This window comes from Cyprinodon variegatus, unplaced genomic scaffold, assembly GCF_000732505.1.
Source record: "Cyprinodon variegatus isolate N-32 unplaced genomic scaffold, C_variegatus-1.0 Scaffold133, whole genome shotgun sequence".
In the NCBI taxonomy this organism is placed as follows: Eukaryota; Metazoa; Chordata; class Actinopteri; order Cyprinodontiformes; family Cyprinodontidae; genus Cyprinodon; species Cyprinodon variegatus.
In genome coordinates, this window is record NW_015150586.1 from 191763 (window position 1) to 204815 (window position 13053).

The 13053-nt window shown below is 39.4% G+C and overlaps 1 protein-coding gene across 1 annotated transcript in view; it reads right to left on the reverse strand.

The window, feature by feature from the left end:
• Positions 1–13047, reverse strand: part of LOC107085772 — a 19012-nt gene extending 5965 nt beyond the window's left edge. The window contains exons 1-25 of the mRNA XM_015376318.1: positions 12890–13047; positions 12678–12790; positions 12432–12538; positions 12157–12327; positions 11858–12063; positions 11529–11629; positions 11297–11421; positions 9796–9951; positions 8703–8908; positions 8532–8611; positions 8289–8416; positions 8045–8170; positions 6626–6816; positions 6454–6545; positions 6069–6199; positions 5849–5973; positions 5634–5760; positions 4745–4957; positions 4488–4658; positions 2859–3005; positions 2408–2457; positions 2179–2311; positions 1943–2025; positions 968–1094; positions 621–811 (exon numbers count right to left, since the gene is read on the reverse strand). Of these exons, the coding sequence (XP_015231804.1) occupies positions 621–811; positions 968–1094; positions 1943–2025; positions 2179–2311; positions 2408–2457; positions 2859–3005; positions 4488–4658; positions 4745–4957; positions 5634–5760; positions 5849–5973; positions 6069–6199; positions 6454–6545; positions 6626–6816; positions 8045–8170; positions 8289–8416; positions 8532–8611; positions 8703–8908; positions 9796–9951; positions 11297–11421; positions 11529–11629; positions 11858–12063; positions 12157–12327; positions 12432–12538; positions 12678–12790; positions 12890–13038 (3449 nt within the window). The 5' untranslated portion in view covers positions 13039–13047. The remainder of the gene's footprint in view (positions 1–620; positions 812–967; positions 1095–1942; positions 2026–2178; positions 2312–2407; positions 2458–2858; positions 3006–4487; positions 4659–4744; positions 4958–5633; positions 5761–5848; positions 5974–6068; positions 6200–6453; positions 6546–6625; positions 6817–8044; positions 8171–8288; positions 8417–8531; positions 8612–8702; positions 8909–9795; positions 9952–11296; positions 11422–11528; positions 11630–11857; positions 12064–12156; positions 12328–12431; positions 12539–12677; positions 12791–12889) is intronic.
• Positions 13048–13053: the final 6 nt, after the last annotated feature.

The window sequence follows — 13053 nt, forward strand, 5'->3', positions numbered from 1 at the left end:
GTTGAACTGTAAAGTGCCTTGAGATGACATGATGTGAATTGGCGCCATAGAAATAAACTGAATTGAATTGAACTGCATTTAAATCGGCTCTCTGGCTGGATCACTCCAACAGGTAATATTTTCCTCAAACAGAAGAAATATGATGTTCAAAACAATGTTTTGATTCTAGCTGTATGCGGTACTGAGTAATAAACACTTTTATGGACTCTAACAGGTTAAAATGGAAACGAATAACTGAGTGACCTTTCCCTCTGAGCTGCATTTTAATTATTACTTTTTGTTTATTTTTTGTTTGTTTTACCACTAATGCCTTCATCTGGTAGTAGATGTAGATAAGAAAGCCTGTGGGGAGAGAGGGGGGAAACATGCAGCAAAGGGATTTGAGGCGAGTAGATGAAGGAATAAGGTCTCCGTACATCGGTCCCTCTATCTTAATGTACTCTGGGTTCCATATTTGAACCTGGTCTGATTTCCCTTAGTAACCTCTATTAAAAACAAAAGGTTGTCCTCACATAGACCTGGTCTATCTCAGGACAGCTTAAGAAAAAGACCCTAAATCATAGACTTCAGCAGTGATTATTTCCCCCATGCAGACTAGATGAAGGAATACATTTTTGTACCCATATCGTGATTTTCCACTGAGCAGCTGCGCTTCCACAGCCATCATTTGGCTGTCAGAGAGGTCTTTGCAGGCTTTAAGTTTTTCCAGGATGAGAGGATCTGAGTTCTCGATGTCAGGTCCTTCCAGGCTGCAGGCCATGTTCCCCAGAACCTCCACGTTGTCTCTGTTCAGGGCGGCCCCACTGATTCCCTAAAGGAGTGAAAGAAGTTAGTCAGGGAAAATGTAACTTAATGCTCTAATCAGCTGCATATGTTTAACATTTTCTAATATAAATTTGAATATTATGGTATGTATATTGGCATATGGGTTATTTCTATCTTCATTCTTAATTTTACTGCTACTCACCAAGCAGGTCCCAGCTTCACTAAACTTCTTTGAGCCTTTGTTCAAGATGCTGGAGGCCACAGTGAAGTCTGCAGCACCCAGGGCCGAAAGGTAGGCCCTGCAGTTTCCTTTCTGGACATCTCTGGTGCTGTTTGGTTGTAAGATATTAAAGGGAAGAAATATTAACTATTTTAAGCAATTGACTAAGGCTGCAACTAAAGATTTGAAGCGAATCGATTCATCTGTTGATTTTTTTTAATTAATAATCACGTAGAAAAAAGATTTTTGACAAAAGTAAACCAGGTGAAAATAAAAGTTTTCTACTTAAGGAATTCTGGACAGTATGACAGAGCATTAGGGCCAGGCTAGAGATTATTGTTTTTTCTATTTCCAGAATAAAGTCATCATTCAACAACCCGTTTCAGAAAGAAAGCTCGGAGCTCCGCCCAGCAGATGGCGGCCGACCAGCTCCACCAATCAGCAACCAGAGTCCACTTTGACATCCTGCCCAGTTTGATGCTGCTGCTAAAACATTTCCGTAATTGTCAAACCGATGCCAAAGTTTAACTTCACATGATGCTCCACATTCCTCATTTTAGGGAAGAAAGTGCTTCTTGGAAGAGTTGTCATAAAATACGACTTGTTTCTAGTAATTTTATGACTTTATTCTCGTGATGTTACGAATTTATTCTCGAAATAGAAGAAAAAGAAAAATGTCTAGCCTGGCCCTAATACTCCGTCCTAGGATAGAGAATATTGAATGACAAAAACATCTGTATTTTTTTTTTATCTCAAATGTAAAATGTTTATATATTTTGTTACAATTTTGATATAATTCCTGCTCAAAGTGGGTCGCTCTGTCAGCTAAAGGCATGTTTAACAGTCTCTATACTCCAAGTAATGATTAATCGATTACTAAATTAGTTGATGATTAATTAATCCAATTATTGTTTTAGCAATACAATTGAAACAGTAATGAAGCAGCTCTAGACTCACTTTAAGTAGAGAAGCATGTCTGAAGGATAATCTGTGAAGCTCTGGGAGATGTTGTCACGCAGCAGGTTGTACATGCAGGTCAGCTACAGGATCCAATGGAAAAAGATTTGATATTAGACTAAAATGAATGGACTGTATTTACAGTTCAGGTTTTATCGATAGTTTTGGGATTCAATAGCAGTTTTTTTTTGTTCTTTTTACAGTGGGTGCCTTGGAAATGTTTCTATAAAACTTACCTGTGGTTCCTCCAGCTTCACCTTATCTCTTCCTTTTCTTGGCCTACATGCACGAATCAACTGTCTGACTCGAGATCTTTTCATTTTACTAACTGTGCCACATGTGAAGCCTTGCAGGAAATATCGAGAAAGCCTTTAGAAAAATAGGAAAAGCTCAGTAATTAAAATCATAGGTACATTTTCAGGCAAACGAGAAACTCAAAAAAGTTTGTGAGGTTTGGTCACTTACTGCTCAATATCAAAGTCTTTGTCACCCAGGATCGGAAAGAATATGGTGGACTATAAGAACAAGACAAAAGTCAATCAAATATTAGACAAAATTGATCTGTTTGGTTGAACAGAGTTAAGGCTTCAAGGTAAAAAGGTTAAAAAATTGAGAAGACTGAGTGCTGCTCATAGTATGGAGAAAGTTTTGGACATTATCTCTTTGTCTCCATGTGGAATAGTTCAGAGTGTTTGGCAAAAACAGCTTTTTTATCTAGAAAACAATTACTTTTGCTTGCGGACCTGTTTGAACATCACATAACTATCTTCAACTTATCTTCATTTAAACAGGATGTAAATATTTCATCTGCTTCAAAAGCTTATTCTTTGGCATCCTTATTACTGCTGACCTCAGCCTCGATAAATCTGCTTCACGTTATTATTTATTCTGCGATAGAAGAAGACACAGGACTGACCTGATCTGATGTCCATGTCTTCTTGTTTAACACGCTGATGTCTGCAGCCCCATCAGGGAATATCAGCATCGCGGGAGGGATCTCAGTTGCCAAAGAATCAGGGACATTCTTTACCACCTCAGATGGACTGGAGAACCCAGAAATGATCTGCATGAGATGAAGAGTCCAATGCATCAGATTTATTCACTTATAAGACAATGGGGGGAATTTATAACTACATTGATTTCTTTTTTGACCAAATAAGAGGGCCGTTCAATAAGTAATGCCCCTCCTCCTCGTCCAGATGTTTGATCCAGCTGAAATTTTGCATGTGCAATCATTTATATCTCTATAGATTAAGTGTCAAATTACAGCTCTCAACTAATTGTGGTTTCTGATTTACAGGTGTTTGAACTGACTCAAGTCTGAAATGGCAGCCTGTTGAGTGTCGAGCAGTGATCCGTTTTTTGTATGGCCTTATAAGGCCACATGATGGGGAATATTGGATTCTCCATGTGGAGCCAGCAAGAAAAGACGTGAAGGCTGACGGAAAATTCCTGTGCAGCCTGCTCTCAAAACAATAAGTGTTATTTCGGATTAGGCTTCCCCTTATCAAACCTCACCTGCATGTTATGGCGAAAGGGCCCAGACCTGCCTGCTCTGCCCCCCCTTACCCGCAAACATCTGTGAATGCATCCAGAACTGTAGTGCCCGGATGATAAACTTCCATCTTATCAAGGACAATGTCCTGTGGACAGCGTTCATTGACAAATAGAACTCATTTAACATACAAACACAACTGATGCTCAAAATGTCAGATTGACTTTCATGTTGCTACAGCCTCCGATTTGAATCTCTGCTTTTCTTCCTTTTTTTGTGATAAGTTTTTTTTTTTATATAACTCAAACTGCATCCTGTCAAGGATAAAGTGTTAAATATGCATTTTTTCCCCCTCTCCCTCCCCAATGTGGCTCCTATCTTTACACAGAGATAAAGGCAGCATTATAGGGAACCGGCTCACAGCGGGGCCCTTGGCAGCAATAAGATCGATCTAACAGCAGCGTTCTGCGGCATGCATGGCCTCAGTAAATAGTTCCCAGTGCCAACCCCAGCCCCAACCAGATGTATGTGATGAATGTGATGAACGGTTTGTGCTGAAACAATTGCAATGCAAATTTTAGTTGACAGTAAAGAAATTGATTGATTGATTAATTGATCATCACCATAAGCTACTTTGATTTTATCAAAGTTCTTCCATGGTGTGCGTCCTTTCAAATATAAATCCGGGATCACTGCTTGACACTCAAAAGGCTCAATTTCAGACTTGACTCAGTTCAAACAGATGTAAATCATAAACCACAATCAGTTTAGAACTATAATTGGCCACTTAATCTATAGAGTTATAAATAATTGCACAGCTAGATCAAACAACTAAAAGTGGTTTAGGGGTATTACTTATTGAATGCCCCTTGTATGTGTATCTCTCATCTGTATTTCTGCACATATACAACGGAGGACCAAGTAATTCTGAGGACTCTTTCCATGATCTTAATTACAGCCGAAGTGGCAGTCTTTTCTTTTTTAATCACACGTTGATGCTCAGCGGATGAATTGAGACAGGCTTCATGATTAACTTTGAGAAATGTTTACCTTTCTGACAAAGGTCTGCTGGACAACCTTTGGGGCTTTCTGCATGTTGGAAACAATCGCTGGGTTCTTGGAGGCAGTGATGGCTTCAGAAGCCGACATCTTCTCCACTGACTCTGAAGGAACACCAGCAATAAGAGTTCCCAGGGACACCAGGGATGCTGTGGTGTTTATCTGTCAATCATATGTCAACTCATTAAAACCAAGATTTATTTTGACACTGATGGATGTAACAGTGATTAAAGAGACGGGGCTTGTACCTGAAAGCCAGAGGAGGTGATGGACTGGACGATGATGTTGGCCTGGTCCTGTCCCCACGTCTCTACTGAGCCCAGACTGGACAGAGAGGACACCAGGACTGTGGGGGACACTGAGAGTATCTGGGTTGTTGTCAGGCCTGAAGAGGCACTTCCAAGATCTTGGAAGGTTTGCTCTGTGATGTTCTGGATGTTGGATGCCAGAGCTGCGGATCTCTGTTGAAAATAACAGGCATCAGTGATTCGCAGCAAACCAGCGTACATTGACATATATTACAGAAACTAAACAGTAGCGGCTTATAAAAATTGCCCTTCCCAGTCAAGTGCCAGCCGAATGGTAGCCCACTTCCCTGCAGCTCCCAGCAAAATCCCCTCCAACTTCCAGCCACTGGCCTTCTCCTGGATGTGCTTTTTTTTTTTACTCTGACTCCACCCTTTCCCTGAATTACAGGGTCTGACCAGGAGATGGTGCATCTCTTTAGATCTTAATGTCCACAAATCATCTTAGTACAACGATTGATGTTTAAAAAGGTATTGTAGGGGACGAGCCAAGGGCCAGCCCAGTACCAGCCAAGGGCCCATTAACGAAAGTGGGAAAATTTTGAATGGCTACAACTGTTGGTACTTTTAAAATCAATATAATGGATCATTTTGGTATCCTATTTAATAAAGGATCCTTTGGTGCACTGCTCAATACTACAAAAACATCTCGGTTTATATGAACCCAGATCTATAGGAAGGGTTTTTTATTGTAAAATAATTTCACCAGTGTCCAAAAGCATAACTCAGAAGTCGTCTGCTAATCATCTAGGGTTTAAACTGCTCTAGATAACATTTGCTGTTTTCCTGTATCAGTAAGACCAAAATGGATGAAAAGGGGTTGATTTGGTACCTCAGGATTTTCTGATCCATTGCAGAATATCTTTAACTTGTCCAAGATGACCATGGTCTCTGCTTCATTTAGAGAGGCAAATGCTGAGCTTGGGATTTCCGGGGAGCACAACAAAATTCCAGGAAGACTGAAAGATAGGTGGCATGTTCAATGATCTCAGTAAAGTGAAAGAAAATCTGTTACACATGTATTTGATTAAAACAGAGGATAATTACATCATGAGTTGGAAGGATGGGTTGAACTGAAAGAGCTGCAAGATGTAGTAATCTGTCACATTTTGTGGGATCGCTGGGTCGGTAAAGAGCTCCAGATTAGCCTTGTCGCCCAAGAACACATTCAGCTTAAAAAGAAAACAAGTAAAATGGGAGAGACATTTAAATTAAACCTTAAGATTTGATTGTTTATCAAGAGGTTTCAGTTTGTATGAGAAAATACCTGAGAGGTGGAGACAAAGCTGGTGAGATCATCCAGCGTGATGAATGTCACAAAGCTGCCGATGTAGTTGAAAAACCAGGAGGTGGAGTTAAGCTCTGGGTCTCTGGGATCGTAGCACCTGGCTCCAGATCCTGTAGAAGAACAAGGATTGTTGATGTTGGAGTAAATTCCAGTAATCTAAATCGATCTTCTTCATTTGTCTTTACGCCACGACACAAAAAATTTAACTTTTGGTGTCTTATGTGATGATGAGTCATTAATCTTTACATTTCTGAATGATTGATCTAAAATCCATACACACCGATGAATTAGAAACATAAGAATTAAATTTAAGAGAGTCCTTCATATATTTATCCCATGTCACACTTTTACTCCAAAGGCTCACCAGCTCTCAGGTAGCTCCTGATGGTGCGGTACACATCTTCCCGTCCAAACTCAGAACTGTTGTAGGTAAAGTTGTTTCCCATGAAAGACACCCTGGGGAGCAGGAAAACATTTTAGATCTAGTTTTATGTGACCCTTTGTTTAGGATCTGACCACGTAAGGAACAGACTTACAGTCTCTGGAAGGAGAGACATGAGGCGTTCTGCACCACAGTGAAGTTCAGAAGGTCCTTGGTGAGGAAGCTCAGGTAGTTTTTCAACCGTACGTCGAACCACAGATCAACCTCAGACCCGTTTTCACTGCTCAGAGCCAAAGGCCACACACAGGGGAGGATGATCCTCCTCACGCTATTTGGGAGGTCCTCCTGCAGTAGTCGTAGCCATTAATCACTCAGTGAAGAGAACACAAACAGATTCCTACAGTAGCAGCCATTCAAAATGGTCGTTCCCAGTCAAACACCAGCCGAATGGCAAGTAACTTCCAGCCGCTCGCCTTCTCCTGGGCGTGCATATTTTTTTAACTCTGACTCCACTTTTTCACTGAATTACAGGGTCTGACCAGGAGATGGCGCTTCTCTTTAGAAGTTAAAGGGGTTATAGAATGATTGTATAGGGTATCTGGTTCTGGCCCTCAAGGTCTCTGAATAGGGTGTGTAACATTGGTTGGGCTGAAAATGGCATATTAGCTGTTCTATGAGCCCTAATGCAGCCTGGTTAAAAGCCCTAGAATGAAACGACAGGTTTTCTTCCTTTTATGGTATGATCATGAATATTTAGATGAGCTGTGCTCTGATTGGTTGGTTTACAACGAGCAAAGCTGCTGAGCAAAGACGCATCATAGCAACAAGCACTCACTCACTCAAACATAAAATTGTTGATATGATAGGATGACCAGATGTCCTCTTTTTCCCGGACACGTCCTACTTTTTAGACCTAAAAAAAATGTCCAGGGGGAATTTCAAATTCGTCCGGGATTTTGGTCGACTACAGTGCAGCAGAACCGAGTCGTCAGTTCTGGGGCTGGTCCGGGAACCCTGGCGGACGGGGGCAGGGAGCCAGCGAGTGGTCAAGCAACCGAACCCGACCCGTTGGCCCCGTGCTTCCCCCCAGCCTGCCTTACCCTCCCCCCAGCCCCCCTCCTCCGGCTGAGGACAGGCGACTCAATGATGCTTAGGTCCGTTCCAGTCTGCGGCCCAGCAGCCGACACTTCATACCCGCCCCCACAGGGGCGTGAAAAAAGTAAAGGCCAGAACCATATAAGGCAACATCCCCGAATTGACATCAACTCTGTGCTTTATTTGGATTCGCCCGTTTTATGGTGGACTTTTAGAATTGTGAGATTTCCAGATAAAGGAGGTGTTGATGGGGTTTGAACATCTCTGTACGTCCATTTTACCCACTGAATTTTCGTTATTCATCTCTGTTTTTCATTCTATGACCCCTTTAATGTCCACAAATTATGACAGAAAGAATATTTTAGTATAAAGATTGATGTTAAAAAATGAATTATAGGGGACCAGCCAAGGACCCATCAAGGAAACAGGGGAAATGGCTACTACTGTATCAACAGACTAACTGACCAGAAAGACATACCGTTTGTAGGAAGGCAGCGGTGTTGTTGTAGTTGCTGAAGATGACACAGATGTCTGAATCCTTGTCGATGACATCAGGCTGACTGAGGAACTCATGCAGCTCCGATGGGCTTATGGTATTCAAGAGCTAAGAACAGAAAAAATTTGTTTTGTTTTTTAAACCTCTGTTGTATTTCAGTGCCTTGATGCTTAAGTCGATCTGCACCTATATTCCAAGGAATTTTACAATTTTCTTTTTCTTTTACCTCTGACTTGCGATTTGGTGGCAGAAGAGATATGAATGTTGAAACGTCTGGAAATCCAAAGCTGAGGAAGCTGTTTTTCAGGAAGAGATAAAAACTTCCACCATCGTAACACTTCAGGGTCTCTGGATCTGTTTTGTAAAGAAAATAGAGTTTTTTACCGTCATTTATGGGGTCAGACAAACAACAAACTTTGCAGCAAATTATTTTTTGTTAATATGGTGTGCAGACTTTTCATAGACAAACCTCGGAGGAGGAGGAGGATGTTTTTGTAGATTTCTGCTTTGGTGCTGTTGCTTATCTGTATTGTGTCAAGCATGTTTATCCTGCATAAATCACATTGAATTAATGAAGTAGACAATATTTAAACAAAATTCATGAATTCAATCACTGTTTTCTTGCAAACTGTTTTCTTACATCTCTTGTCTGGTGGTACAACTCCTGTTTGCAGCAAAGCCAAAAACTTGGTTCACCAAATTTGGAGAGAGATCAACAAGTAAGGGCTCCAGTCGCATCAGCCATTGCAGGAAGTCTTTATCACTGACAGATGAAAGGTCACCTCTCTCAAAAAGCACATTGAGGAAGGCAGATTTGACCTCCTGTGTGTAGTTGGCAGGCTGGGCCTAGTGGGAAATTTGATCAGGGTAAAACAGAAAAGGTACTAGAATCAAACAACATGCTTATAACCGTAATTCAACTCACTAGAAAAAAAAATCTTCATGCTAATATTTTTGGCTTTAGAAACAGTTGCATTACTGGCCCTTAAACAGGTTTATCCTGCTTTCCCTTACTCCTTTATTAAATGTCAGGATCTGAGCCAGTATGGATAAAGACAGCTAGGACTGATTAAAAGCACTTTTTAGAAAAGGCAAAGAAGAATGAACAATCTGAGATTCACATGGAAAATAATAGAATATAGTTTACTTGTTCTAGATGTTTGCTCATTTGCAGAGTTGCTCATAAATACATGCATTCTTGAAAAATAGTTTTTATATATTAAAATAATATAAAGCTGAAATATTTTAGGTCTGTAACATGATATTGGACAATAGAAAACACAGATTTACCTTCAGGAAGCCTCAGAAGGGCAAAATTTATGTACAAAAAGTAAAAACCTGTACATGAAATTATGTTTTGTTTTTATAAAGTGCTTTTATAATGTTTTTTGTTGTTGGCTTTCATATAAATATACTGGTGTGATAACTTGGTATATGTTTGATTGGTTCTTGGTTTAAGTCTATTTTGAATTTATAGCCCACCCTTGGGAAAATTCCTGCCGCTCCTGCTTTCAAGGCGTTATCTTATTGGTATAAATTATTAACAAAAACAATTATTGACTGAATATGAATATCTTCGTCTGTTTTAATAATTCTTTCAGTTTAAGCCTCTTGAAAAGCACCTGGATTCATTTGTTCAGGAGTGAACTAGCAGTGATACGTTTAGAGCAAGATTTACATGAAAACAAATAGTTTTATCACTGTGAAGTGACCAAGATGTTGGTTTTGTTTACCTTAACCGCTGTTGAGAGGGAATCAAAGAAAGCAGCAAAGTCTGATGGCTGGATGACGCTCATGATATTTGTGACATCTTGTGTTCCATTTAGCTGTGAAGGGATTGCTGCAAGTTCCTTTAGCTGACTGAAGGTGAGAAGATCAGCCACCTCAGCCTAGACAAAAGAAACCAGGAACCAGTTTAGAAACATAGAGCCATTCAAGTTCCGAACAGTTTGCTGCTGTTTGGCAGCAGACCTTTCATTATAGAAGCCACTGAAGTTCTGAAAATTATTATTCTCTTTCTGCTGCAGATAGATTTAGACACAGACTCAAATTTATTTATTTCAAAATATTGAGATTTTAGATATTTCCTAACCCGTTAGTCGGACGGGTCCGGTACAGGGCCCAACTGACACCGGTTCATGTTAATGTATTTATAGTATTCGCCAAAACACCGTCACATGGTGATTCATCCACACACGTTTCAAAATGGGGCTTTCAATTTTACAGTTGAAACATTTTTAGCACATTTATTTGCATAATAATTTGTCTGAATAAATATTTTTGCACATTTTCTTGGCAGAAGCTTTTGATTCTAATTTCTTCTTACATTTCTATAAAGTTTTTGGATTCCTAATCCTTTCTAAATGAAATATTCCTGTTTGGTGTCAAAAATTATACAATTCTTCTAATTTCCTATTCAGTTAGGTTATATTATTGTGTGTTAAATGCTAAATTGAAATAAAACAACGAGTAAATCCTTGGAGAAAGGGCTTTGCGTTCAGATTCCCTTTTATGAGTGGGAAAAATGCATTTGGCACAATTTGGCCACTTTTGACCCTACTGTGCCAAAATCACATTTCCACCTCGCACACTGCTCACCAAAACCTTTGTGGAACTAACATGCTTCAACTTATTCATTCCAAATTTGTTTGAGTTATAGTCAAGATCTATAAAGTCTGAGGGTAAATCCAGAGTTTTAAATTGGGTTTCATGGTGTAGATTGTGTGTTTATTTGGAAAAAAATTTGGTGAAGCTAAATTTTTTTCATTTTTTTCTTTGTTTAATCACCTATAAATCAAACATGGTGACATTTAAAACAGTGGTTCCACTTGAAAAATATTTTTCAATGCCTTTTTGTTATATAAATACAAACAATTGCATTTCCAATTTATAGTTTGGGAGCTGTACTTGCTTTAATCAACATTTGCAATTTCAGGCGGAAATTGCTCTTAAGACCATTAGGGCTTTAGGGGTTAAACATTACTTTTCATAAATTATTGTTGTGACATTAAATTGAAAATATACCAATGAAAAGAAATACATCACGATAACAACAAACAATATGATAAATGCCCACCCTTTATAATATCGATGAGAAAAATCTTTATTTATGCTCTTGATCTACCCATCGACTCATGCATCTATGTAGGGGTCAAGAAGCCAGGCTTTGGGGTTGTCTCATCACCTTGTTTTAAACACGTTTGAAAAAGTCTGAGTCTAAAATGCAGTACTTACTCCTTTAAAGTCTTTCTTTAAGGACAGAAAATCCTGGAAAGAGGCTTGAAGACGGAACTGACCGAAATTTTCCTCGAGCCAGTCTCTGTTGTTAGTGTCACCCCCAGAGTTCACACAGGAAAATCCTAAGCATCAAGATATCAAATATTTAGATATCCCTGAACATGAAGCAAAACATCTTCTCATATAAACCAGACAATGTGAAGTTACAATGTCATTAAATATAGTTCACCTGAGGACAACTGGACCTTTAGATAGTCCAATCCAAATCTTAGAACTTGTTGCTTCTGTTCCTCAGAGAGCTGGATGATTATGTTGTCGAAACCTTTCACACTGAAAACACAACAAATTATATTAACTCAATGAAGTGTTTAAAAAATTTCAATTTCAATTCAGTTTATATATATAATGCCAATTCACAACACATGTCTTCTCAAGGCACTTTACAGTTCACCACATCATCCAGTCAAATTGATTCAAAGTTTTCTATCTAAGGAAAACCAGTTGATTGCATTGACTCAAAATAAACTTTTGTGAGGACTGGGTTAAAGTTTGACTCACATATTTTGATAGGAGCTGCAGGAAATGTTTCTTGGGATGATTTCAAATGTTGCTGAGTTGGCACTTGGTAGGAAGAGAGGAAGATAAACCTGGAACCATTTTGCTATGCCATCAGAATTCAGCATGTAGAAGTTTGGAACGAGGGCTGTAATTGTTAAATTTAGGATACTGTCCCGCACACTGGGACTAACTGCAGTTTGGTTTGGCTGAAAGAAAAGCAATGGCCATGAAACAACAATTCAAGACATGTTAAATAAAAAGATAAAACTCACTATATCCGTGTGATTCATTGGATTTACCTTTGATAATCCATCAGCAAACACATTAAAGAAAGACTCAAGGTCTTGCAGAGACGCTGAAGCAGTAAAACGTTCCAACACAGTAATAACCAGACTGGAATTGGACAGGTTGTCAGGTTCAAGAAGAAATTCAGCTTTTTGTCCGGAAGACAACGAATCCAGGATAGCGACCTGCAATTAATATAGATATTGGAGGGATGATTGTAAGTGAACTAATTCTTTTCTGGATACGTTTGCCAATATATTACAGCAATTATGAAACGTCAGGAGTTTACTTGAGACAGGTTGAAGAACTTCAGCTCAGAATATGTTGCGTATTGACTAAATGGACCCAGGTTTTCTTCAATCCATTGGGCATCACTCTCGATTCCTTGTCTGCAAACTGAGGAACATGTATGCATATTTGAACATTTTTTTCTTCAAATACATCTGTCTGTGTTTCTTTCAATAACTCTTTTAAGGCTTTTTTTGCACTCCACAAAGCTATGCCAAAGTGACCCAAGTATTGAAGACGGCGCTACCTTTTTGGTTGATGACATCAGCAGAGTCTTTTAGGTATTTCAGTAAAACATCAACGGTCGCCTGTAGTCTTTGCTGAGGTATGGCAGTGACAACTTTCCCCATTCCTCTCACACTGCAAAGATTGGCACAAATCTTTCAGACATCGTTTCTTAAGAGCACTCTTTATTTTTTTGAGAATTCAAGTCTTGGTTGTTCTTCAAATGCAACTCACATGATACGATAGTTTGTGCAGTTCGTGCCGGTAGTTACACCTCGGAGCATTTCTGGAGTGAAACTTGCAAGGACAGGGACCAGTTTGACTTGGAACCAAGCTTTAAAGTCCACAGCAGTGAACACTTGGAAAGAGGGACTGATGATCATGTAGGTCCTGTTCAT